This window comes from Branchiostoma lanceolatum, chromosome 10 (assembly GCF_035083965.1).
Source record: "Branchiostoma lanceolatum isolate klBraLanc5 chromosome 10, klBraLanc5.hap2, whole genome shotgun sequence".
Taxonomy (NCBI): Eukaryota; Metazoa; Chordata; class Leptocardii; order Amphioxiformes; family Branchiostomatidae; genus Branchiostoma; species Branchiostoma lanceolatum.
In genome coordinates, this window is record NC_089731.1 from 14112150 (window position 1) to 14138951 (window position 26802).

General features: G+C 41.3%; 2 protein-coding genes across 2 annotated transcripts; both read left to right on the forward strand.

Moving 5' to 3' along the window:
* The first annotated feature begins 1640 nt into the window (after nucleotides 1-1640).
* On the forward strand, nucleotides 1641-5597 carry LOC136443078 (zinc finger protein 678-like). Its single transcript, XM_066440144.1, has 2 exons — nucleotides 1641-1887; nucleotides 3163-5597. Exons 1-2 carry the CDS (start codon nucleotides 1701-1703, stop codon nucleotides 4548-4550), a joined length of 1575 nt encoding a protein of 524 aa, XP_066296241.1. The 5' UTR covers nucleotides 1641-1700; the 3' UTR covers nucleotides 4551-5597.
* A 3046-nt stretch (nucleotides 5598-8643) lies between these two features.
* On the forward strand, nucleotides 8644-25699 carry LOC136442986 (zinc finger protein 208-like). Its single transcript, XM_066440030.1, has 4 exons — nucleotides 8644-9404; nucleotides 18286-19388; nucleotides 21402-21497; nucleotides 24524-25699. The coding sequence occupies exons 1-4, from the start codon at nucleotides 8644-8646 to the stop codon at nucleotides 25645-25647; spliced, it is 3084 nt and encodes a 1027-aa protein (XP_066296127.1). The 3' UTR covers nucleotides 25648-25699.
* The last annotated feature ends 1103 nt before the right edge of the window (nucleotides 25700-26802 follow it).

Genomic DNA, 26802 nt, shown 5'->3' on the forward strand with positions numbered 1-26802 from the left:
TGATGGTAGCTTTTCCTAGTTAAGTTAAAGTTCTTGTGTCACCAATGACACTAAGAATACAACAGTTCCTTACAAGTAACAATAAGTATTGTTCAATGGACAAAGACGTTTGTACAAAATATTAACCCTTCTGATGTTATTGAACATCGAATCTTATAAAGCATACATTTACTTCTGTTTCTTGATTTCTGCTGCCAGGCAATCAAGAGGGTCTGCATGGGGGGTCCCAACAACACTTAACTCTGAATTCAGAAGAACCCCCTACGTATTACGCTAAAATCCAGGAAGGGGATTATGCAAAATTTGGTCGCCTCGCTACGAATTACGTGACTAATAAGACTTTCCCTACGAATTACAAGAGGTAAAAATAGGCTCCTTGCGGAAAAGAGCATGCAGGCCCTCAATCAAGTTAATTGCAGCTCATTACGTCACAGTAAACATTGCAATCTGTTCGGAACCTGGTACCGCGACTTATGAAAAACAGTCTTTTGAGAAGCCAACAGTGCATAATAATGTACATGTATTTCAACCTTTCTTCAAGTTTTCATTCTGCTCAAGAACTACTGAAGGTTTGCTACTTATACGTAACTGTCTACTCATTTAACCAAAGCTAACAGTAAAGCGAGATTTACATCTTTTCTTGAGAAATTTATTACTCTTTGTTTTGTGCAGGTAGGAACCTTAGGTGATGATCAACATTATGAGATGCATTTTATGGAAATGAAGGCCTTATTTACATAATCAATGAGGAAAAGTTGAAATTCCGTTTCAATGTGCTATTTGTGCAATGTCGACTTATCTACGAGGACACCATATGGACATTGTGAATAGGGCTGCAATATGCGGGTCAACAGATGGGCACTGCTTTTCTTGACATACATGATGGGGAATATGAACTGAAAACTGTAACTGACAAAAAGGAAATGCAAATGAGGACAGTTTGAGGACATAATATGATGATGATGATGATGATGATGATTGGTTTATTTCATATCATTAAAAAATATCACAGTTTCGCAGTGCACGCGATGTATATGAACATAATGAGAAAATAGTATAACTCCAATGAGGTAAATGACGGGCCTCATTTGCATAACTGATAAGAAAATACTAGAATAGCCTTCTTTGCCAATATAGTACTCGCTAAACTTCTGTTATTTGGGTAAAGATCATCAACTCATACAACATATGCAACCTTGTTTGCATAATCAATGAGAAATCTTAACGTTTGTAATACTGTAAATGCAGAAATATTTGTGGTGGTTTTATAGTTGCAATTATTTGGCCAAACTCTTCACCGCGAACTTAAAACCAATGCGAAAAGTTTAGCCCGTCTATATCGTCATTGTAGAATCGGAAAAATGCCAGCCAGAGGCTAAAAATCTTACACCTGATCAGTTGGGAGAGAAATATTCTACATTGGCTTGCAAATACCTGTATGGGGGGGCTACATGACCTCATGCGGTGGTCAGCTGCACTGCAGCCTGTTTACGCTGAAGTCTTGAACCCTCCGGAGTCCCCTGGGAAAAACAGATGCCTAACAGATTCTCTTTTTAACATTAGAAAAGCCAGTTACATAAAATGTTATGGCAATTTTATGGACATTCGGTTTGAAATTTCAAAACCCAACTCAGTTCATATTTCGAATTCTTTTTCAAACTTTCTATCCGCACTATTTTTTCTAAGTTCTTGCCTCGCGGATGAATATGTATGTTGTGCGGTGCTTGTTGTTCTGTCCAGACGGCACGCTGTGCAGCTGGAGCCTGAAGGTTTTCTGTGTAGCTACTAGTTTTGTGTCGGTCCCTGTCGACTTAAAGTCGATATTTCCGGAGAAATCGGATACCAGATTCAGCATCAAGACCCGTTTTTATCTGGGATACGTTGAAGGTACGTGCGAGAAGCTGTGACAGTAGATTTAGAGCAAAGAACGCGGCGTGATCGAAATTATTCATGACTTGTGAAGTTTTGTAACTCTCCTTCTAGGTTGGTGGAAGGTAGAAGCTTCTTCTGACCTTCGCAAACAATGATGTGTATTTAGAACAGCATGTGAACATAAATTTGACTCGTCTCTGACTATCAAATTTGTTGATTTTTTCACCAATTCACTAAGGGGAGATTCACTAACTCACTGAGGGGAGATTACCTAACTCACTGTTTGAGGGGAGATTCAATAACTCACTGAGGGGGATTCACTTTTTGAGGCTCACTACCTTATTTTCCCGTACAGAGATATCACAAATATAGTATTATACAAAGAATGGATTTTCTTTGTGAAAACTGCCAGGAATTTTGTTTAGAGAGGGGGCCCTTTTGTAGATTTTTAGGACATGAGAGCCAAGAAAAGGCAAGTTTTCTAGGGGGCCCAGTGGTAAATTGTGATATTTCAACCCTCTAAAATGACATTTCCAGTGTTTGGACAAGATTTCAAAGTAACAATTAGAGACATTCGTTAACATTGCTTTCAAGAGAGAATGCATTGATAATTTTTTTTCGGGTACTGTAAATGCATTAAGTTCACATGGTTTTAATTTTGCGCCAAGGGAAAGATTTAGTGTTTGGGATGGTTTTAAGTTTGCGGCAGTGCTATAGTCACATACTGCTAAAGCCATGGACAAAAATGTTCGCAGTGGTTTTAAGTTTGCAATGAAACGGTCTTCAAAACAACTGCGAAGATTAAACCACAGCGAAAAGTTCTGCAGTTGCAGTACCTCTGAGTATGTAATTGTTTCTTCCCCCCCCCCCCCTGCTTATGGGTGTGCAAATAACAGTCTTATTGGCAGGAAATACAGGAATAGTAATTATACCTTTCTATCAGTAACACTAAACAGCCAATCACAGCGTGGTTCAGGAATTGATAAAGTAGTCGACTTGCAAACGTCTGGCATGGGAAAGGTCATTGGTTCAATCCACAGCCACAACATTCATATTTTTTCTTTGACATCCATTTTTTAATCATTCCAGTTAATTCATTGTTCTTGCTTAGGTTTCTTCAAAAGTCTTTTTTTGCACCATTTTGTAGAATCATCCTCAGGGTAAGGGTTGACAGGATCATGAGGTGTTATTCACAAGGTTATCTTAGGAATCGTTTGACCCTAGCCTCCTCCTTCATGACCTCATTGCAGACTGATATGAGTCAATAAGTGTTTCTTCTGATCTTTACAGAAGTGGTGTTGGCTGTTATCACCATCATGGCAACTAGTGGGATTGGCTCTGATGACGTGGAAAGCAGAAGGGAAGAAGAGTTTGGTGGCAGGATTACGACTGCAAAGCGCTACAGGTGTGAGGAGTGTAGCAAGCAGTTCAGTCAGCTCAGTCATCTGAAGAAACATATGAGGACTCATACAGGTGAGAAACCCTACAAGTGTGAGGAATGCAGCAAGCAGTTCAGTAGGCTGGGTGATCTGAAGAGACACATGCGTACTCACACAGGTGAAAAACCCTATAGGTGTGAGGAGTGTAGCAAGCAGTTCAGTCGGCTGGGTCATCTGAAGAAACATATGAGGACTCATACAGGTGAGAAACCTTACAAGTGTGAGGAATGCACCAAGCAGTTCAGTCAGCTGGCTCATCTCAAGACTCATATGCAAATTCACACAGGTGAAAAACCCTACAGGTGTAAGGATTGCAACAAGCAGTTCAATCAGCTGCCTCATCTCAAGACTCATATGCGAACTCACACAGGTGAAAAACCCTACAGGTGTAAGGATTGCAACAAGCAGTTCAATCAGCTGCCTCATCTCAAGACTCATATGCGAACTCACACAGGTGAAAAACCCTACAGGTGTAAGGATTGCAACAAGCAGTTCAATCACCTTGATACTCTGAAATCTCACATGTATACCCACACAGGTGAGAGACCCTACAAGTGTGAGGAGTGCAGCAAGCAGTTCAGTCAGCTGAGTAATCTGAAGGCTCACATGCGTACTCACACGGGTGAGAAATCTTACGGGTGTGAGGAGTGCAGGAAGCAGTTCAGTCTGCTGGAATCTCTGAAGAGACACATGCGGACTCACACAGGTGAGAAACCCTACAAATGTGAGGAATGCAGCAAGCACTTCAGCAGGCTTGATCTTCTGAAGACACACATGCGGACTCACACAGGTGAGAAACCCTTCAGATGTGAGGAGTGTAGCAAGCAGTTCATTGACCTGGGCAATCTGAAGACACACATGCAGACCCATACAAGGGAGAAACCTTACAGGTGTGAGGAGTGCAACAAGCAGTTCAGTCAGCTTGGTCATCTGAAGACTCATATGCGGTCTCACACAGATGAAAAACCTTACAATTGTGAGGAGTGCAGCAGGCAGTTCAAACAGCTGGGTAATCTGAAGAGACACATACAGACTCACACAGGTGAGAAACCCTACAGGTGTGAAGAGTGCAGCAGGAAGTTCAGTCATCTGGGTCATCTGAAGAAACACATGAGGACTCACACAGGTGAGAAACCACACAAGTGTGAGGAACGCAGCAAGCAGTTCGGTAGGCTGGATTCTCTGAAGACACACATGCGGACTCACTCTGTTGAGAAACCCTACAGATGTGACAAGTAATCTGAAGAGACACATGCAGACTCACACAGGGTGCAGCTCCTAAGACGTGAGGAGTGTAGCAAACCCTATCAGGAGACAGGTCATCTTAAAGCAGATATATGTATGAAATCTTAGCTTGCATGGACATGTATGCTAGTTACAGAATATTTAGTATTCTGAAAGTATACATGTATGTTGTTACCACTAAGAAGTTCTGACAGACTAACATTATCAGATGAACATGCAAATTCACTGTTAAGTAGGCTTCTGTAGTTTTACCAAAGGAAACAGGTGTATGATAACAATCTGACTGATTTACGACAGATAAGTACAAAATAAGGCGTCTTTAACGGGCTTTTCAGGCAAGTGAGGAAGCCATTGACATTGTATAGCGATATGACATAGACAGTTTGTGAGCAAAATCTGTCCTGTCATATGTATGACACCAGTTTGTGTGGTTCATACTTGTCTATTTAGTTCTTGTTATGTAGCTATTAACAGTGTAGAACTGAGAGAAGGCTTTTTTATTAACGCCTTACGTTTTGCCATAACAGCTTTTTATTCTCTACTTAATTTCAAACAGGTAGCGATGTAAGTTGTAACGAAGTAATTTTTAGTAACCTACAAAATATGTTTGACAGTTCTCACTTTTTCTATACAGTCTAGTGATTTCTTTGTAATAATTGCTGTTCAGTCCCTTTTTATTGTACCCATGTTGTTATTTTGTTAATCAGCATATGTTTGATAGTTATCTTTGCTTCTATTCAGTAATGTGTTTTCATAATAATGATAATCTATGTTGTTTTAGATTTAGGCACTCAGTTTGAGTTCAGAATGGTAGTGAAGGGAAAAGTATTGCATAGGCTGATATAGTAAAGCCAGGTTATTACTATTATCCGCCATAATGATATTGCTGTTATGTATATATTCCTTTCAGTTCAGTTCTGATGTTTCATATCAACCTCCTGTTTCTAGTGACAGTTTCGGTTATGTAATATATATAGACCTCGAGTTGTTGCATGAAGTTATTACTGTTTATGTTTTAAATAAAGCTTAGTGTTTGCCGTGCATTTGTCTCATGTATGGAAGTAACATTATATTAGAACAAAGTTTAACATGGTTTATTATTAAGTGTACATGTTTTATTATAACATAACACGAATCAAAACTGTGTGACAATGGACTTACCTACTTCATTGCATCTTTAGGTCACTCTGAGGGATCCCAGTAATTTCTTTTCTAGTTTTAAGAAAAAATACCACCATTTACTAGTACCATGCACCATGAATCAACTTTAGAAATGCTGATAGGAAAAAAACGTATGTTCATGCATCAAAAGTACAAAATTTATTGTGTGGAATGTTAACCAGCCTCGTATTACTATCGTGCTATATCAATTTATCATTAACCCCTGCTGAAGAATCGTTTTGGCGCCAACTTTGTATTGGATATCAGATTAGGTAGTATGGAGAAGTTTAATAATGCAAATTAGGTTCTATATACATTGGTTTATTATTGGTTTACATAATTGTTGTCTTAATATTTCTCTAAGTTATATATTCTGTTAGTGGGATCAAAACTACACCGCTTTTTCACGAGCCCCACTCGAAGACCACAAATATAACATGTCCAAAACACGAGATATCAAAAACCAAAAGTCCAGCTACAGTACTTGAGAAAGCTGCCAGGGGATCTATAATCTGATCATTTCTTCATTTTGCAAACATATCAAAGATCCATCAGCATCTACTGGAGTTTTAATGGAGAATTGGTTTGAATTTTGATATTCTCCTAAATATTTACAAAAACTCTTATTGGCCCTGAGTGGTACGGTCCTAAATTGTAACGGAATGGTAACGAGGATGAAACAGCTACAGGCATGCAAAAAGTTGATCCCTACGTCTACGAGAAATATCCAATGCCTGGAATATTTAACAACACATATTAAGGCCAAAGGGCCAAAATATTCTGCAGGTACATTTATGAAGGTTAGACATCCAGGTAAACAATATACATGTATAATAAAGACAATTCAAACCCTACAACTGGATAAAATTCGTAGGTTTATTTCCATTCTGCAGGCAAGTGGTCATAGAAGCAGACCAGAGTAGAAAAAGATAGATGCCAGGCTAAGAATTTAAAAACTATTACGCCTTAGAAATGATGGGAGAGAAATATTCTACGTTGGCTTGCAAATAGACTACTGTCTTCCTTGTGGCCCACTTTGCCATCATCGTCACCTCATGCGGTGGTCAAATGTACTGCAGCCTGTTTACCCTGACGTCTCCCTGGGAAAAATGTCTGATAGACAGATTCTTTTTTCACTTTAAGTAAAGCCAATTACATCGACGTTTATGGATATTCAAAACAACATTTCAAAACCCAACTCAATTCTCGTTTATTTCTTTTTCAAACTCTCTATCCGCACTACTTTGTCTGAGTTCTTGACTCGCGGATGAATATCTATGTTGTGCGGTGCTTGTTGTTCTGCCCAGACGGCACGCTGTGCAACTGGAGTCTGAAGGTTCTCTGTTCTAGCTTTGTCTCAGGCCCTGGTCGATTTGAAGTCGATATTTTCGGAGAAATCAGATACTAGAGTCAGTATCAAGACCCGTTTTTATCTGGGATACGTTGCAGGTATGTACTACCAGCTGTGGCTGTAGATTTAGACTAAAAAAACGCGGCGTGCATGATCGAAAATTGTTATTATAGAAGTCAATTTGACTTCTGAACTTTTCTGACTCTCCAGTCTCCTTGCTTTGACACCGTCTGGAGTACAAAACCTATATTTTCTTACTTCCGAAAACAATGTGTATTTAGAACAACAGAATTTTCTCTCGTCTTTGATTGTATCAAATTTATAGCTTGTCAATCGGGGGGGGGGGGGGGGGCTGGGGTTGTTCAGAACCGGAGGTTACTAAACCCTTCACTAGTTATAGATAATTACATTTGTATAATTTAGATAAGCAGCTTTCATACCTATTTTGTACACTGTTCTTTTATGTATGTTATTTGCATTTAGCCTTCGGGCATGAATTTGCAATAAACTTATTATCACTATAAGGTAGTATAAGCCCACATCTGTTTTCCATCATCACTTGATGCCTACTTGTGAAAGAGTCTGGAGAAATTCACTTTTAGGCGAGATTCACTAACTCATTGTTAGAGGGGGGTGTAAAACTCACTGTTTGGGGGGGGGGTTCACTAACTCCTTGAGGGGAGAGTCACTAACTCACTGTTGTAGAGAAGATTCTCTACCTCACTTTTAGAGGGGGGCTTCACTAACTCGCTTATCGGGGGAGATGCACTAACACACTGAGTGGATATATGCTGTTTCAGAGTAAAGGAGAGATTTACTAACTCACAGTTTGGGGGAGATTCACTAGCTCACAGAGGGGATATTCACTAACTGCTTAAAAGGAGAGTAGAGTACTAGTATTACTTACTTGCTGTTTGAGGGGAGATTCATGATCTCAGTGTTTTACAGGCTCACTATTTGATTACCTCACTTACATGTATAGTCATAGGCGACTCATAGCTCTTTATAGAAATCAGCCGATCATTCACGGGCATCAGAAACTGATCAATGCATGGCGGCTACAGACATGCGTAGCTAGGTCACGCCAGGTTTGTCTGCTCTTGGCGATGATTTATTAGAATGGGTAAATTTATTGTATTTTCTCCCAGCCCAGGGTTAACCCTAGAATTAACTATAGCCATTCTCTAGTTGGGCAACCCTGGCTGTTCATGTAACAGCGTGTTCAATCAAAATGCCGAACCAATAAATAGATAAAATAAGAATGGGTAAATCGCCCACACTCCATGAAGGAATGATGTTCGTGCCCCAGGATCCACGGTCCACATGGGGAGCAGCGAGGTTGCGTTATTGCCTCCGTGAAGGAGACACTTCTACATTAAGTTTGACTTTTGCACCATTTTCCAGAATCATCCTCAGGGTTCGGGTTAGGGTTAGACAGAATCATGAGGTGCTATTCACAAGATTATCAAAGGGGTTGACCTAGCCTCCTCCTTCATGACCTCATTGCAGACTGATATAAGTCCATAATTGTTTCATCTGATATTTGCAGAAGTGGTGTTGGCTGTTATCATCATCATGGCAACTAGTGGGATCAGCTCTGATGACGTGGAAAGCAGAAGGGAAGAAGAGTTTGGTGGCAGAATTACGACTGCAAAGCGCTACAGGTGTGAGGAGTGCAGCAAGCAGTTCAGTCAGCTCAGTCATCTGAAGGAACACATGCGGACTCACACAGGTGAGAAACCTTACAGATGTGAGGAGTGCAGCAAGCAGTTCCGTCAGCTGGTTCATCTCAAGACTCACATGCGAACTCACACGGATGAAAAACCCTACAGGTGTGAGGAGTGCAGCAAGCGGTTTAATCACCTTAATGCTCTGAAGACTCACATGCATACCCACACAGGTGAGAAACCCTACAGGTGTGAGGAGTGCAGCAAGCAGTTCAGTCAGCTGAGTACCCTGAAGGCTCACATGCATACTCACTCGGGTGAGAAGCCTTACAGGTGTGAGGAGTGCCGCAAGCATTTCAGTCTGCTCAATCATCTGAAGACACACATACAGACTCACACAGGTGAAAAACCCTACAGGTGTGAGGACTGCAGCAAGCAGTTCGGTCTGCTGGGATCTCTGAAGAGACACATGCGGACTCACACAGGTGAGAAACCTTACAGGTGTGAGGAATGCAGCAAGCAGTTCAGTGGGCTAAGTGATTTGATGACACACAAGCGGACTCACACGGGTGAGAAACCCTACAGGTGTGAGGAATGCAGCAAGCAGTTCAGTCAGCTGGGTACCCTGAAGAAGCACATGCGGACTCACACAGGTGAGAAACCCTACAAGTGTGAAGAGTGCAGCAAACAATTCAGTCGGCTGGATCTTCTAAAGAAGCACATGCGTAGTCACACAGGTGAGAAACGCTACAAGTGTGAGGAGTGCAGCAAGAGGTTCAGTAGGCTAGATCTTCTGAAGACTCACATGAGGGCTCACATAGGTGAGACACCATGAAAGTGTGATGAAGGCAGCAAGCAGTTCAGTCGTCTGGGTCATCTGAAGAAACACAGGCAGACTCACTCTGGTGAGAAACCCAACAGATGTGACAGGTAATCTGAGAGACGCATGCAGACTCACACAGGGTACAGTTTAAGATGTGAGGAGTGTTACAAACCCTATCAAAATGAGAGGTCATCTTAAAGAAGATGTGAAATCTTAGCTTGCATTGACAAATGCCTGACACAACAGAAGAAAGTCTGATGGTTTTCAAGATGCTACGTGTACTTACAAAATGTTTAGTGCTTTAAAGTACATGTTGTTACCACTAAGAAGTTTTGACAGGCTAACTTGTCCATTTAGTTCTTGTTACGTGGCTATTAACAGTGTAGGAGTGAGATAAGGCTTTTTTTATTAGCACCCTCTGTTTTGCCATAACAGCTTTTAATTCTCTACTTTATTACAAACAGATAACAATGTGTTTCACAGTTCTCAATGATATCTATCCAGTCTGGTGATTTCTTTGTAATAACTGCTGATCTGTATCCATTTATTAATACGTTTTATGTTGTTATTTTGTAAATCAGCATATGCATGTTTGATAGTTTTCTATATGATTCTATTCAGTAATGTGTTTTCATAATGATTATAGCTCTTAGATCTACATTATTGATTGTGTTAGATTTAGGCACTCAGTTTGAGTTCATAATGGTAATGAATGGAGAGGTATAACATAGGATGATAGAGTAAAGCCAGGTTATTACTAATATCCGCCATAATGACATACTATAGCTGTTACTTAGTAGTTCTACAATCAACTATGTAACATATCTACAGATATATATTTCAGAGTGTACATATTCCTTTCTTTCAGTTCAGTTCTGATGTTCATTATCAACCTCATGTTTATAGTGACTGACATTTTGGGTTATGTAATATATATAGACCTCAAGTTGTTCAAGTAATAATTGTTTGTGTTTGAAATAAAGCTTATTGTTTGCTGTGCATTTGTCTCCTCTACGGAAGTAACATCATATTAGAACAAAGTTGAACATAAGTGTACATGTTTCATTATAACATAACAGGAAACAAAACTGTGCATGTGACAATGGACTCAGCCTCTACCAGGCTCCGTCCTATCGCTGGGAAAATAGTAGAAATCAGCGGAGGTACTCCGCTATACAGGATAGGTCCGCTATACAGTAAAGTTCCATTTCGATGATGGAGCTTCATTGTATAGCGGACTACCCTGTATAGCAGGGTACCTCGGCCGATTTCTACTATTTTGCCAGCGATAGGACGGGGGCCTGGTGGAGGCTAAATGGACTTACCTACTTCACTGCATCTTTAGGTCACTTTGGGGGGATCCCAGTAATTTCTTTTCTGATTTTAAGAAAAAAGATCACCATTTACCATACACCATGAATCAACTCCAGAAATGCTGATAGGAAATGTTGTATGTTCATGGCATGCATCACCTTCACCTACTAGTAGTCCCATCCTCATCTTGAGGGTCGGGGACCATAGTCGCTTCCAGCACAAGCTTTCTCCATCCTTCCCTGTCCTTCACCCTCTGGGTACATTCCGCAAGTGACCGTCCTGTCCACTCCTTTATGTCATCTCCCCATCTCCTACGGCGCTTCTGTTGCCACAGATCTTCCCTTGCAGGATGTGGGTTGAGATGTTCTGCGCTCGATTGACGGCATGCATCAAAAGTGCAAAATTATTGTTTAAAACGTTAACCAGCCTCATGTATTACTATTGTATTACATGTATATCAATTTTTCATTAAACTCACTGCTGAAGAATCCTTTTAGCACCAACTTTGTATTGGATATCAGATTAGGTAATAGGGAGAAGGTTGATTATGGAAATTAGTTTCTACATACTAGTACATAATTGTTTTCTTAATATTTCTCTCTTTCTAAGTCGTATGTGCTATTGGTGGGATCAAAACTTCACCGCTTTTTCACGAGCCCCAGAGCTAGCATATACCACTCAACAACCATAATCATAACATGTCCAAAACAAGTGATATAAAAAACCAGAAGTCCAGCTACAGTATTTGACAAAGCTGCCAGGGGACCTATGATCTGATCATTTCTTCATTTTGCCAATATATCAAAAGTCCATCAGCAACTTCTGGAGTCTTATTAAATAGAGAATTTGCTGGAATTTGAATATTCCAAAAGCTCTGATTGGCCCTGAGTCGTACGGTCCTTTGTAACGGTATGGTAACGAGGATGAAACAGCTACAGGCATGCAGAAGTTTGGTCCCTACATCTGAGAAATATCCAATGCCTGGAATATTTAAAGGCACCCAGAGCGTGAAGACTGGAATATTCTAGTTGCTGTAATCTTTATGAAATTGACATTCAATGCCACTGTTTACCACATTTGCGTGCGGATGTCTTATCAAAAATGCTCAAAAGCTGTACAAAAATAAGCTACATGGTGCTCTTTTAGTTTCACGCACCTAGTGTAAATAGTCTAGACCGGTACCATGGCCCTGCCCACCTCCGTCAAAACGTAGAAATGCAAAATTGAAACATAAAAATGCAAATATTTGACGGACATGCAGTCACTCTCTCATTGGTCGAACCACTAATTGTGATGGACAGTCAGGATCAGTCTATTTGGGCTTGGATTTTCTATCAGTTCTCATCACACAATGACATCGCTCCTTCAATGTCGATATGTAATAGACTAATAGTATAGTGTTATCAGGGGTTTTTCTAGAAAAATTTAACAAGAGGGAGCATACACAGGCGAGGGAGCGAATTCTATGTATTCATGGAAGAATCAATCACTGAGTGAAGGCTGTATGCTGGGGATTTAGCTAAAATCTGAATTCAACAAGGGGGTGCTGGGCTGAAACAAGAGGGTGCAGCGCCCCTCTTTCCTGATTTAGATGAACCCCTGGTGTTATTGAAACTTACTATGTGTAGGAATGACTAGAAATTGGATTTTTTTTATTCAAGTTTCAAGCCTCATTAAATGCTCTGGATGCCTTTAACAACATATGCAAAGGCCAAGGGCCAAAACATTCTGCAGGTACATTAATGAAGGTTACAAATCCAGGTAAACAATATTCAAAGACAATTCAAACTCTACAACTGGATAAGATTCGGAGTTTTTTTCTATTCTGCAGGTAAGTGATCATAGTAGCAGACCAGAGTAGAATAGGATAGATGCCAAGCTATTAAAGAATTTTAAAACGTTTACACCTGAGAAATGATGGGACAGAAATATTCTACGTTGGCTTGCAAATGCTGTCTTCCTTGTGGCCCACTTTGCCATCATCGTCACCTCATGCGGCGGTCAAATGTACTGCAGCCTGTTTACGCTGAAGTCTTCAGGGGAAAAAATGCCTGAGTGACAGATTCTCTTTTCACCATTAGAAAATCCAATTACATCAACTTTAAAATTCAAATTTATATTTCAAAACCTAACTTAATTCTCGATTATTTTTTTTCAACTCTCTATCCGCACTACTTCTTTGGAGGAGGGGGTTCTTGACACGCGGATGAATACCCATGTTGTGCGGTTCTTGTTGTTCTGTCCAGACGGCACGCTGTGCAGCTGGAGTCTGAAGGTTTTCTGTGTAGCTACTACTAGTAGTTTTGTGTCAGGCCCTGGTCGACTTGAAGTCGATATTTTCGGAGAAATCAGATACGAGATTCAGCATCAAGACCCGTTTTTGTCTGGGAGACGCTTCAGGTACGTACGAGAAGCTTGCAAATATACAAATGTAACTGCCTCCTTTGTCAGTACTGAGACTTTCTCAGTACTCGACTTCCTGTACTGGGCAGCTTCAGTACTGGGAACCCTCAGTACTGTCAGGACTGGAAACTAAGTGCTGAGACTCTAACGACCGTCTAAGTTCTAACGTTATTTTCAGGGCTGCATCTCTTCGATGTTTTTTTCCCCACTTCAAAGCTATTGTTTTTGGAAGACGTTCGAATGAAGAAAGAAAAAATACAGTATCACATTCTGTTACGTTTCAACGACGACAATATATCCTTGTGGCTTGTGCCTTTATCGGGAGAAAACGTACACTGTTTTGTTTGTTTGTTTGTTTGTTTGTTTGTTTGTTTGAACCTTTGTTTATTCGTGATAAGCTCAAATCGGCACGCAGGCCGCTTTTCAGTGACTGAAATAATAATGTACTTTATATTTAAATACCTACCAAAATCTATGTCCATAACCAAGGAGGCTTTATATAAAACCTCCTTGCCATAACCAAGGCACAAAGCAGTACTACCTAAACGTTAGTATGTACAAGTATTGAAATGTACAGACAACTAAATCCAAAACTGTCCAGTCGGTCCAAACAATGGATCATCCCAGTACCGTATAGAACGTGAGTACAGGACGCCCAGTTCCGAAATAATTTGAGGTCTCGGCTTCCAGTACTGAAGTCTCACTATTTACAAGGAGGTTAACCTCCTTGCTATTTACTGGTAAATCCAGTACGGAACCAGTTCCATCCGTAAATCGGCACTCGGTTATCCAGTGCTGAATGCCCTTCGCACTGGTTTATAACCAGTACCGAATGACCGTTGACCTAGCCTGAACGCAAATCCGTACTGGAGCCCGAGTGCCGAGAGGAGTTCAGCTCTGGAACCCGAGTACCGAAACAAATTCAGTTCTGGACGTCCAGTGCTGACGAAGCTTCGGTACTGGAATAAAGTCGTTCCGTACTGGAATTCTTGTACGGAACTTCCTTCCGTACTGGGGGCCGAGTATCGGCGCTATTTTCTCCGCGGTTTCCGTATTGGGCGCCCAGTAAGGAGCTGGTTACATCTGTATATTTGCGACAAGCTTAAGACTGTAGATGACCAAAGAACGCGGCGTGATCGAAAATAATTTGTTTTTGTGTGAAGTTTTGTGTCTCTCCTTGATTATTTGACATCGCGATCGTCTGGTGTGGAAACTTCTCCTGACTCCTGACCTTCGCTAAACAATGTTTATCTACAACAGGATGTAATATTGTTCTCTGGTCTCCGATACTATCGAATTTGGATATAGCTCGTCGGGGGAAAATGTTCTGAATCGGAGTTTGCTGCACTCCCACATCTGGGTTCCATCATCACTTGATGCCTAACTCACTGGGGGAGATTCACTAACTCACTAGGGGGATTCACTAACACACGGGGGGGGGGGAGCTAACTCAGGGGAGATTCACTAACTCATTGAGGGGAGATTCACTAACTTAGGGGAGATTCACTAACTCACTGAGGGGAGATATGCTACCTCAGCGTTTACAGGCTAAAAAGGTACAGTCAAACCTGTATTAGCGGTCACCTTTGCATAGCGGCCACCTGCCCATAGTGGTCACTTTTTGTCGGTCCCTTGGATTTTCCCCATTGACATAAGCATTAAGAATTAGGCTATAGCGGCCACCTGTCCAACGCGGTCGCGGCCAGACGATTTTCGGTCCCGCGAGTACAGTAACACTGCCGATAACGGTCAATGTGCGCCGGTGGAAGCTGCATCGCCACCGCACGCCAGGTTCAAAATCTTCATTTTTTCACGCAGTTATCAAGTTTATGTGAACTCAACTTGACAGGATAATAATAAAGAAAACAAGACTGTTTCAATGTCGGCCCAATATTTCCATTTTCCCCGGGAATTCATCGGAAAATGTGCCCAAACACGATTTTCAAAATGGCGGAGCAGTATAAAGGTCATCGGAAGACACCACTGTTCCGGAGGTATAGTGTGTTAAATTTATTTTGCTGCAAACTATCACAGAGGATAATTACTTAACCAAAAGCTTCAAACCAGATATGAATAACATTACTATGATGTAAAATTTGGGCTGTTGTAATTTTTTGAAAAGAAAAAAGCCCTCAACAGAGCGACCTTCCTCTCATTACCCTATTAGCATAATGGTAGAAGCCGATCATGACAAGCAAACAACAACAGACTAAGGAAAATTGTCGCCACGATTTTATGTTTGAAAACGGTCGAATACGAACAGTAAGTGGCAACTGAGCAACATGTATTTTGTTCTTAACTAACTTGGTGGCATTTTGCTGCAAAGGAATTCGTTTCATACGATTAAAACACGTTGGTGACGCGTGTGCCGGCAGCGAAGCAGTCGCGAAGGATCAAGAGTAGAGTATAGCGATGCTGGTCTGTTCAGACATGAAGCTCGAGCAAGCCATGGATTTTGGAGTTGGCAGATACAATGATTCTTTTTTCAAGCTCATAATAGAAGTAAAAGAACAACAATCGAATTTCTAAAATGTGCCTTACCTATGTGATGTTTACATGTGTACTGTACGGTGAATAAATGTATCTCAGTGGGTACTGAAAACATGTGTCACTCGTGGTCAATTAATCAACATTTTCTCCATAGCGTCCACCTGTCCTTAGCGGCCAGTTTTGGCCAGTCCCTTGAGTGACCGCTATAGACAGGTTTGACTGTACTAAAAGGTAAAGCATCCTCGACTGAGGTGAAGCATAGTGCTTTTTCAAGTAGCTGGTGGTAGTGCAATGCGGCTTCGCTACGGCTCGCGTTTTTGACCAAGGACACTGGGTCACCCCTACTCTTCTCGATAAGTGTGTTGGGTTCTTTTACGTGCAGAGGTTTGACGCTTGAGGCTTTCGCCTGAAGCTCTCTCATACATGGGGCCGTCGGCTTTACGTCACCATCCGAGATGCAATCCCGAGCTCGAGTCGACCACTGAGGTTCGAACGCGGGCCCTAGGATCCACGGAATTTGATCCAGATGGCAAAGCAGCGGGGTTGCGTTACGGCTTGCGCCACGGGAGCATTTCTGCTCACTATTTGATTACCTCAATTTAAGTCACAACTCTTTATAAGAAAGGGTAAATCCCCTCACACTCTGTAAAAGAATAGATTCTCTGTAAAAATCAACAACTGTATGGCAGCTTTAGGACTATTGTAACACACCAGGGCTCCAGACTAACTTTTAGGCCTAGGAGCACTGTGCTCCTAACTCTAAAAAGTTAGGAGCTCCAGCAAAAATCTAGGAGCACCACTACAAAAAGTTGGAAGAACAAGCAAAAGTCTTGGCTATACCAAGTAATACTCCTATTAATCAATGTTAACAACAGGGAATGAAGTATTGAATAGATCATAAAAGATAAAAGCCTACATTGATGGTGCAGAACAATTGGCAATTCAATTCATTCAACGCCTACCTAGTACCTACATACTGATACTTGTACGAGGGATTTTTAGAAAAATTTGGCATAGGTTCCCCGGCTGGCCCCTATCCGGGGGCCACGGTGCCTCAAGTTCAACAAGTTGAAAAATACACAATGGTATTTTTTACTTGGAACAAGGCAAGTAATGATTCACATAACCTTGAATGATAAATAAATAGATAACTCTAAAACTTATCTATTGGGTTCATGACCAAAACAAATAAAGTCACATTCCATAATTTGAAACTTCACTGCTGGCATCAAGTTCAACATTTTTACAGGTGTTTCTTTTCTTTTTACCGTCACCCTCTGTCTACAAATAATCCAAAATACTTTAATACCCTTAAAATTCTTGCTCAATAGTATAAAAAGTGATCTGTTTGTGCCGGCCCAGTCAAATATCTTCGGTTCCTTCGAAACGCGCAGTTCAAATTTCGCGCGTCAGGACCGCGCCGCGCCGCCATCCAATGACAGGCTGACCGCATGGAGAAAGCTTTGTGATTCGCCGCTGTGCATTTTAGACCGCAGCAGAATAAAAGTAGCACCATAATGACGGGTAGATAATGAGCTTTGAAATGATACCGGTGACAGAAGAAAAATTTGATATTTTTGGGAATAAAATTTCACTTGAATTGATTCATCGATTTTTTATCGTGAAAATTATCGCTTGAACAGGTGTAAATATGGCCGCAGGAAACAGGCGTTTCATTCTGCTGCGGTCTATTTTTCATAAACATCATGGCCGCCATTGAAAACAGCGAGCGTCCGGCGAGCGCTCACTTTCATCGGCAAACATTTTACACATCAAACAAATGCACCTCAAAGGAGAGAAACCTATATCCTTTATTTCTATGGGTAACTTTGCCACTAGGAACGGATAGTTTTTGTACGGCGGGTGTGGGAACATGATAGAAAATTCACCGACGATATTCGCGGTAGCGTTGGAATACCTATATTTTCGGCTTACCGCTTAGTTCTGCAGGCATTATCCTGGCGCAGGTCTTAATTTTTGATTGTCGCACCGTGCGACCGTGATTTTAAATCTAGTCGCATTCTCAAAAAACTGGTCGCATACATGTTGTATGCGAGTCGCACTCACGAGCGCTGCACACCCTCTGTAATTTCCAAGCAGATACACTTGGGAGGGGTGTGTGAAGTTGTAAGCTTTTCTGGAGTGACAGCATGGGTAAATCTTGTTCAATGCTCCTCTTTTTGATAAATTCTCTTTTCTAATCACTCTAGTTAATTATTGTGGTTCATGATTGTAGGTAAATTTTATTTTTCGCACCATTTTACAGGATCATCCTCAGAGTTAGGGTTGTCAGGATCATGAAGTGTTATTCACAAGATTATAAAAGGAATTGACCCTAGCCTCCTCCTTCATGACCTCACTGTAGGCTGATATAAGTCCATAACTGTTTCTTCTGATCTTTACAGAAGTGGTGTTGGCTGTTATCATCATCATGGCAACTAGTGGGATCAGCTTTGATGACGTGGAAAGCAGAAGGGAAGAAGAGTTTGGTGGCAGAATTACAACTGTAAAACGCTACAGATGTGAGGAGTGCAGCAAGCAGTTCAGTCAGCTCAGTCATCTGAAGGAACACAGGCGGACTCACACAGGTGAGAAACCTTACAAGTGTGAGGAATGCACCAAGCAGTTCCGTCAGCTTGCTCATCTCAAGACTCATATGCGCACTCACACGGGTGAAAAACCGTACAGATGTGAGGGGTGCAGCAAGCGGTTCAGTCACCTTAATGCTCTGAAGACTCACATGCATACCCACACAGGTGAGAAACCCTACAGGTGTGAGGAGTGCAGCAAGCAGTTCAGTCAGCTGAGTACCCTGAAGAAGCACATGCTTACTCACTCGGGTGAGAAATCTTACAGGTGTGAGGAGTGCCGAAAGCAGTTCAGTCTGCTGGGATCTCTGAAGAGACACATGCGGATTCACACAGGTGAGAAACCCTACAGGTGTGAGGAGTGCAGCAAGCAGTTCAGTCTGCTCAATCATCTGCAGGCTCACATGCATACTCACTCGGGTGAGAAATCTTACAGGTGTGAGGAATGCAGAAAGCAGTTCAGTCTGCTGGAATCTCTGAAGAGACACATGCGGATTCACACGGGTGAGAAACCCTACAGATGTGAGAAGTGCAGCAAGCAGTTCAGTCTGCTCAGTCATCTGAAGGCTCACATGCGGACTCACACAGGTGAGAAACCCTACATGTGTGATGAATGCAACAAGCGGTTCAATCACCTTAGTGATCTGAAGACACACATGCGGACTCACACAGGTGAGAAACCCTACAGATGTGAGGAGTGCAGCAATCAGTTCAGTCAACTGGGTAATCTGAAGAAGCACATGCGGACTCACACAGGTGAGAAACCCTACAAATGTGAGGAATGCAGCCAGCAGTTCAGTCGGCTCAATCATCTGAAGAGACACATACGGACTCACACAGGTGAGAAACCCTACAGATGTAAGGATTGCAGCAAGCAGTTCAGTCAGCTGGGTGATCTGAAGAGACACATGCGAACTCACACAGGTGAGAAACCCTACAGGTGTGAGGAGTGCAGCAAGCAGTTCAGTCAGCTGGGCAATCTGAAGAAACACAAGGAAACCCACACTGTTGAGAAACGCAACAGATGTGACAAATAATCTGAAGAGACACATGCAGACTCACACAGGGTGCAGTTCCTAAGACGCGAGGAGTGTTGCAAACCCTATCAGGAGGCATGTCATCTTAAAGCAGATATATATATGAAATCAAATGCCTGACTCATAAAAAAAGAGTCTGATGGCAAGATGCTACTTACAGAATATATACTAGTAGCATTCTGAAAGTACATATATGTTGTTACCACTAAGAAGTTTTGACAGGCTCACATTATCAGTATATTTTATCAGATGAAAATGCTGATTCACTGTGAAGTAGATTTTGTAGTTTTACCAATGGACGCAGGTGTATGATAACAATCTGACTGATTTACGACAGATAAGTACAAAATGAGGCGTTTTTATCTGGCTTTTCGGGCAAGTGAGGAAGCCATTGACATTGTATAGCGATATGACATGCACAGTTTGTGAGCAAAATCTGTCCTATCATATGTATGACACCAGTTTGTGTGGTTCAGACTCTTCTATTTAGTTCTTGTTATGTAGCTATTAACAGTGTAGGACTGAGGGAAGGCTTTTTTATTAGCACCTTATGTTTTGCCATAACAGCTTTTAATGCTTTACTTTATTACAAACAGGTATCAATCATGTAACAAAGTTAGTTTTAGTAACCTACATAATGATAGTATGTTTGACAGTTCTTAATGATATCTATCCAGTCTAGTGATTTCTCTGTAATAACTGCTGATCTGTATCCTTTTAAGTTTTATGTTATTTTGTTGATTACCACATGTTTGAAACATATGGTAATCTTTTTGATAGTTCTCTTTGTTTCTATTCAGTAATGTGTTTCTTAAAGGCACCCAGAGCATTTTATGAGGCTTGAAACTTGAATAAAAAACCTCCAATTTCTAGTCATTCCTAAACATAGTAAGTTTCAATAACACTATACCACTACATATCGACATTAAAGGAGCAAAGATACGATGTCGTTGTGTTGTTAGAACCGATACAAAATCCGAGCCCTTAGACTGATCCTGACTGTCCATTACAATTAGCGGTCGACCAATGAGAGAGTGACTGCATGTCCGTCAAATTTTTGTATTTCTATGTTTTTATTTTGCATTTCTACGTTTTGACGTAGGTGGGCGGGCTATGGTATCGGTCTATTTACACTGGGTGCGTGAAACTAAAACATCACCATGTAGCTTATTTTTGTGCCGCTTTTGAGCACTTTTGATAAGAAATCTGCACGCAAATGTGGTAAACAGTGGCATTATATGTCAATTTCATAAAGATAGAATATTTCCAGTTTTCAAGCCTCATAAAATGCTCTGGGTGCCTTTAATAAATTAGTTTTTATATATATTGTTGTTTTAGATTTAGGCACTCAGTTTGAGTTCATGATGGCAGGGAAAGAAGAGGTATCGCATAGGCTGATAGAGTAAAGCATTATCTGCCATAAAGATATAGCAGCTGCTGTTACTTTGTAGTTCTTCGATCAATTAGGTAACATATGTCCTGAAAATGCTAAAACCACCAGAACGTATGTAGTCTTTTGTTTCAGTTTATGATGTTTCATTTTACTCATAGAAAGTACTAATGATGTCCTTGTTTTATTTCTACTTCCTGTTTATGTAAACTTGTTTAGTTATATTGTTTATACCTTGAGTTCAAGTTATGTGCATTTATGTGCTTTATGTGCATTTGTCTAATCTATTGAAGTAGTATCATTGAAGAAACTTGGATATTAAAAAATGTTTGACTATAGCAGAACAAGAAGCAAAACTGGCTGAAAAACTTCCATCCATACTTCTTGAGGTATGCTGAACGCAAATGCACACACACACATACATACATACACACGCACACCTCTATTCTCTTGCTTGCTGAATAGGCTGACAGCGGTGTATAAAGGATTGATGGACATTCCAGTGTTTGACAAGAATATATACAAAAGCTCTGATTGGCACAAAGTCCTAAGATCCTCTTCATCAGTAAGGTAACGAGGATGGAACAGACATTCTGAAGTAAGATCCCTGATTCTGAGAAGTATTCATTACCCGTAATGACAAGGGTGAATCATTTGATAGAGATGGGTTCAAGACCATTCGGCAGGGTATCGATCAGATCTCGAGACGCAGAGCAGGTTAGAATAGATTGGGAACCAGGCTAAGAATTTCACAACAAGAGTTCCTCGATCCCATATCTTTGTCAAGTAATTTTGTCTCTGCAATGCAAATGATATGCAAAGAAGCATAATTTGTTTGAATAAATTTTCTCATATTTCCAAGTAACATGTTTCAAATATCTTTCCTTGAGGAAGCTTTTATAGAATTTCCTCCCAAAATATGCAAATGATGTGAAAATTAATGTTATCTATGCCTGATGGTAGCACAATCGAAATTAGAGTTTTCAATATCTATGCAAATGAAGTTCTAACTTACATAATTAACTCACCATTAGGTTCTTCTCCAAAGTTACAGGTCAGAACTCATTAAGATTCATTCTTCTCTTCTCAACTTAACCTGTTAAGTGTTTCAAAGTGTTCAACTGAAACATCCCTTGCAGTTCCAAACAAAGCCGCTAGAGGGCCCAAGCCTATGTTGCTTCTTCCCGAGCTGTCTACCAACCAAACATCGTGACCATGGCTTGCATAGAACTCTCTCTCTCTCTCTCTCTCTCTCTCTCTCTCTCTCTCTCTCTCTCTCTCTCTCTCTCTCTCTCTCTCTCTCTCTCTCCCATAGCTTAGTCAGCCATCGGGGCAGCATGGCTCTCAATGAAATAGAACACGAGGTATATAAAGTGGAAGTTCTACTGCAGTGCCAAGGAAAGCAACTGGAGGGCCCTAAAGCTACGTATGTAGTATAAACTTCACAAACGTACATAATCATTCATTGGACAGGACATGACTGAACCACATACTGTAAATGAAGAAATGTTTGCGGTGGTTTTGTTCTCGCGGTGAACTCTTCTGTGATGAACTTAAAACCACAGCAAACTTCTGCCCACCTATGACAGTAGCACTACTATTAATAATGGGAGGGAAATATTGTACGTTGGCTTGCAAATGCTATCTTCCTGGTTGGGGCAAGGAGAGGGGAGGCACTTTGACATCATCACTTCATGCGGTGGTCAAGCGTACTGCAGCCTCCTTACTTTGAAATCTTGGAAACATCAGCTGCCTGTCATGACAGATTTTTCTCTGAATAAAAATCAATTATATAAACTTTTATAGATATTTCAATTGATATTTCGAAACCCAAATTACGAGTTTCGATGACTTCTAGTTTTTAAAAACTCTATCCGCACTACTTCTTGGGGGATGGGGGGGGTGAGCCGCGGATGAATATCTATGTTGTGCGGTTCTTGTTGTTCTGTCCAGACGGCACGCTGTGCAGCTGGAGTCTGAAGGTTTTCTGTGTGTAGTTACTAGTTTTCTGTCAGGCCCTGTCGACTTGAAGTCGATATTTTAGGAGAAATCAGATACCAGAGTCAGCATCAAGACCCGTTTTCATCTGGTATACGTTACAGGTACGTACGAGAAGCTTTGACTGTAGATTTAGACCAAAGAACGCGGCGTGGTCGAAAAATTTATGACTTTGTTTCTGTGTGAAGTTTTGCGTCTCTCCTTGATTATTTAACACGGTCTTGGGTGGAAACTTGTTCTGACCTTCGCAAAACAATGTTAATCTACAACAGCAGGTAATATTGTTCTCTGGTCTCCGATAGTATCGAATTTTGATATAGCTCGTCGGGAAAAATGTTCAGAACACCGGAGTTTGCTGCATTCTTTAACTCACTGAGGGGAGATCCACTAACTCACTCTAGGGGAAATTTACTAACTCACTCAGGGGAGATGCACTGACTCACTGTTTGAGGGGAGATTCACTAACAGTGTTTTGCTGGCTCACTATTTGATTACCTCACTCTTTATAAGAAAGGGTAAATCTTCTCACACTCTGTAAAAGAGTAGATTCTGTGTAAAATATAAACAACTGTATAGCAGCTTTAGCTCTGTAACCATAAGACCCCTTTCATACTAAGTCGCACAAGTCGCATTCAGGCCAAATCGCCCAGAGTTGCATTCAGGCCAAATCGCCCAGAGTCGCATACCTTCACACCAGGGGTCGAACGAGCGCGAGTTGTAAAATCGCATCCAACAGCCAAGTCGAATCAAGCTGCATCCTTGTAGTTTGAACAAGGACAGACACGTAATTCGATTGTTACCACTCTTCCTGTTGTGTTCAATGACCTTCTTGTACTACATCTTGAGATTTTTCACTTTTGATAGTGCGACGTTGCTTCCATGTTTTCACGTACCCCTTTGGGGGTTTTGGTGGGTTTTTGTGCTGCAGGAAGACATCTTGAAATGCCAAAGTGTCAACAAAAACAGCTCGTGAAATTTTCTGTCAAGTTCCTGCGGCTGTGGGTGAAAGGTCACAGAGTCTCGAGTAGTCTCGCTGTCTAGGTCAGTTGACCTTGCATGTAACCTATATCAAATCTCACGAGAGCAGCTGACACCAAAACAACATGTCCAACATGGCGCCCCGGTCTGGAAAATACCAACTTCGATCGTGTTTTGCACCGTTTAACGGTGTATATTTTGGAATATTTTGGACTAATTATACCATGTTTTATAATCTGAAACATTGTCTTGTGGTGGTGCTGGGATATTTTCACGGAGAAACGATCGTTTTCGGGAAAGATTGCATGTGGTACGGCCGCATGTAAGAACATGGCCCAAGTGCGACCAGGGTTCAATCAGCATTTTGGTAAGAGGGCGCAGGCCGGGAGCAAGAGGGTGCAGCGCACCTGTTACCTTGTTTAAACGAACCCCTGAACTGTCATCAATGCGGCTTCGGCGATTTGGGCGACTTGCACGACTTAGTATGAACAGGGTCTAAGTTATCACCTATTGTAAAGCCCACTGTAATCTCCAAGCAGATACATTTGGGAGGGGGGGTGAGGTTGTAAGCTTTCCTGGAATGGGTAAAACTTGTTTACTACTCCTCTTTTTAATCATTCCTCTCTTTAATCGTTGTACTTGATAATTGTGATTTAGGACTGTAGATAATTTTTATTTTTGCACCAATTTACAGGACCTAGCCTCCTCCTTCATGACCTCATTGTAGGCTGATATGAGTCCATAATTGTTTCATCTGATCTTTACAGAAGTGGTGTTGGCTGTTATCACCATCATGGCAACAAGTGGGATCAGCTCTGATGACGTGGAAAGGCGAAGGGAAGGAGAGTTCGGTGGCGGGATTGTGACTGTGGGATTCTACAGGTGTGAGGAGTGCAGCAAGCAGTTCAGTCGGCTGGGTCATCTAAAGGAACACATACGGATTCACACAGGTGAGAAACCCTACAGATGTGAGGAGTGCAGCAAGCAATTCAGTCGGCTGGGTCATCTAAAGGAACATATGCGGACTCACACAGGTGAGAAACCCTACAGGTGTGAGGAGTGCAGCAAGCAGTTCAGTCGGCTGGGTGATCTAAAGGAACACATGCGGACTCACACAGGTGAGAAACCCTACAGATGTGAGGAGTGCAGCAAGCAATTCAGTCGGCTGAGTCATCTAAAGGAACATATGCGGACTCACACAGGTGAGAAACCCTACAGGTGTGAGGAGTGCAGCAAACAGTTCAGTCAGCTGGGTCATCTGAAGGAACACATGCAGACTCACACGGGTGAGAAACCCTATTGGTGTGAGGAATGCAACAAGCAGTTCAGTCAGGTTGGTTATCTGAAGAGACACATTCAGACTCACACAGGTGAGAAACCATACAGATGTGAGGAGTGCAGCAAGCACTTCAGCAGGCTTCATGTTCTGAAGAGACACATGCGGACTCACACAGATGAGAAACCCTACAGATGTGAGGAGTGCAGCAAGCAGTTCATTGAGCTGGGCAATCTGAAGACACACATGCAGACCCATACAAGTGAGAAACCTTACAGGTGTGAGGAGTGCAGCAAGCGGTTCAGTCGGCTGGGTGACCTGAAGACACACATGCGAACACACACAGGTGAGAAACCCTACAGATGTGAGGAGTGCAGCAAGCAGTTCAGTCAGCATGCTCATCTGAAGACTCATATGCGGTCTCACACAGGGGAGAGACCCTACAGATGTGAGGAATGCAGCAAGCAGTTTAGTCAGCTGAGTAATCTGAAGAAACACATGCGGTCTCACACAGGTGAAAAACCTTACAGATGTGACGTGTGTAGTAAGCAGTTCAGTGCGCAGAATAATTTGAAGAGACACATGCAGACTCACACAGGGGAGAAACCCAAGTGACAGATATGAGGAGTGCAGCAAGCGGTTCAGTTTGACAAGTGATCTGAAGAGACACATGACCTCATTCATGACAAGGAGATGTATCAGGAGAGATTTGAAATGTTAGCTTGCATGGACCAATGCCTGACTTAACCAAAGAAAATCTGATTGTTTGATACTGGTTAATGTTACAATACAAACACTGTCACCTATCTTATGAAGCATGAAAGTACAGAGAAAGAAAATATCTATTATTCTTAGTACCATAAGCTTTACTATCACAGCATTTGATTATCTTGATACTTAATTACAAACAGGAAGCAGTGTAACAAAGTGATTTTTTAGCCTACAAAATAAGTTTGAAAATATTTGTTTGATAGCTCTCACTTTTTCTATCCAGTCTAGTGACTTCTTGTCTGTATCCTTTTAAGTTTTATTTTATTTTGTTAATCAGCATATGTTTGATAGTTCTCTTTGTTTCTATTCAGTAATATGTTTTCCTTATATTAATGATATTTTGTTGTGTTAGATTTAGGCACTCAGTTCGAGTTGAGAATGGTAGTGAACGAGAAGTATTGCATACCCTGATAGAGTTAAGCCAGGTTATTACTATCATCTGGCATAATGATATAGCTGTTACTTTGTAGTTCTACAATCAACTAGGTGACATATTTCATAAAAATGCTAAAACTAGCAGAACGTAGTTAGTCTTATGTTTCAGTTCCGTTCTGATGTTTATTTCAACTTCCTGTTTATAGTGAGACTGTAGGGTTATATTATACATATCTAGAGTTGTTCAAGTTACAATTATTAAAATTATTGAATTATTGAAAACTAGAGTTCCACGACCTCATACCTTCGCCAAATGATTTTTGACTGACGTATCATGAGTGTTTCTCATTGATTATAAATCATACCAGTTGATCGTCTTTTCTTCCAAATGACAGAAGCTGTCCAATGTCTTCTTGATTTATGCTGGTCATTTACATACACACATACAAACGCTACCCAAAACATAACCTTCTCGGCGAAGGTAATGATCACAGACTTGCCTGTCAAAATAGCGCTCCTAGCGGCCGGCACGACAATTACCGCCCCCAGCCAGTGAGAGATTGTGTAAAAGCAGGCTAGTAAAAGTCCAGACGTACAGGAGGCTAGACCAAAACTGATATCATT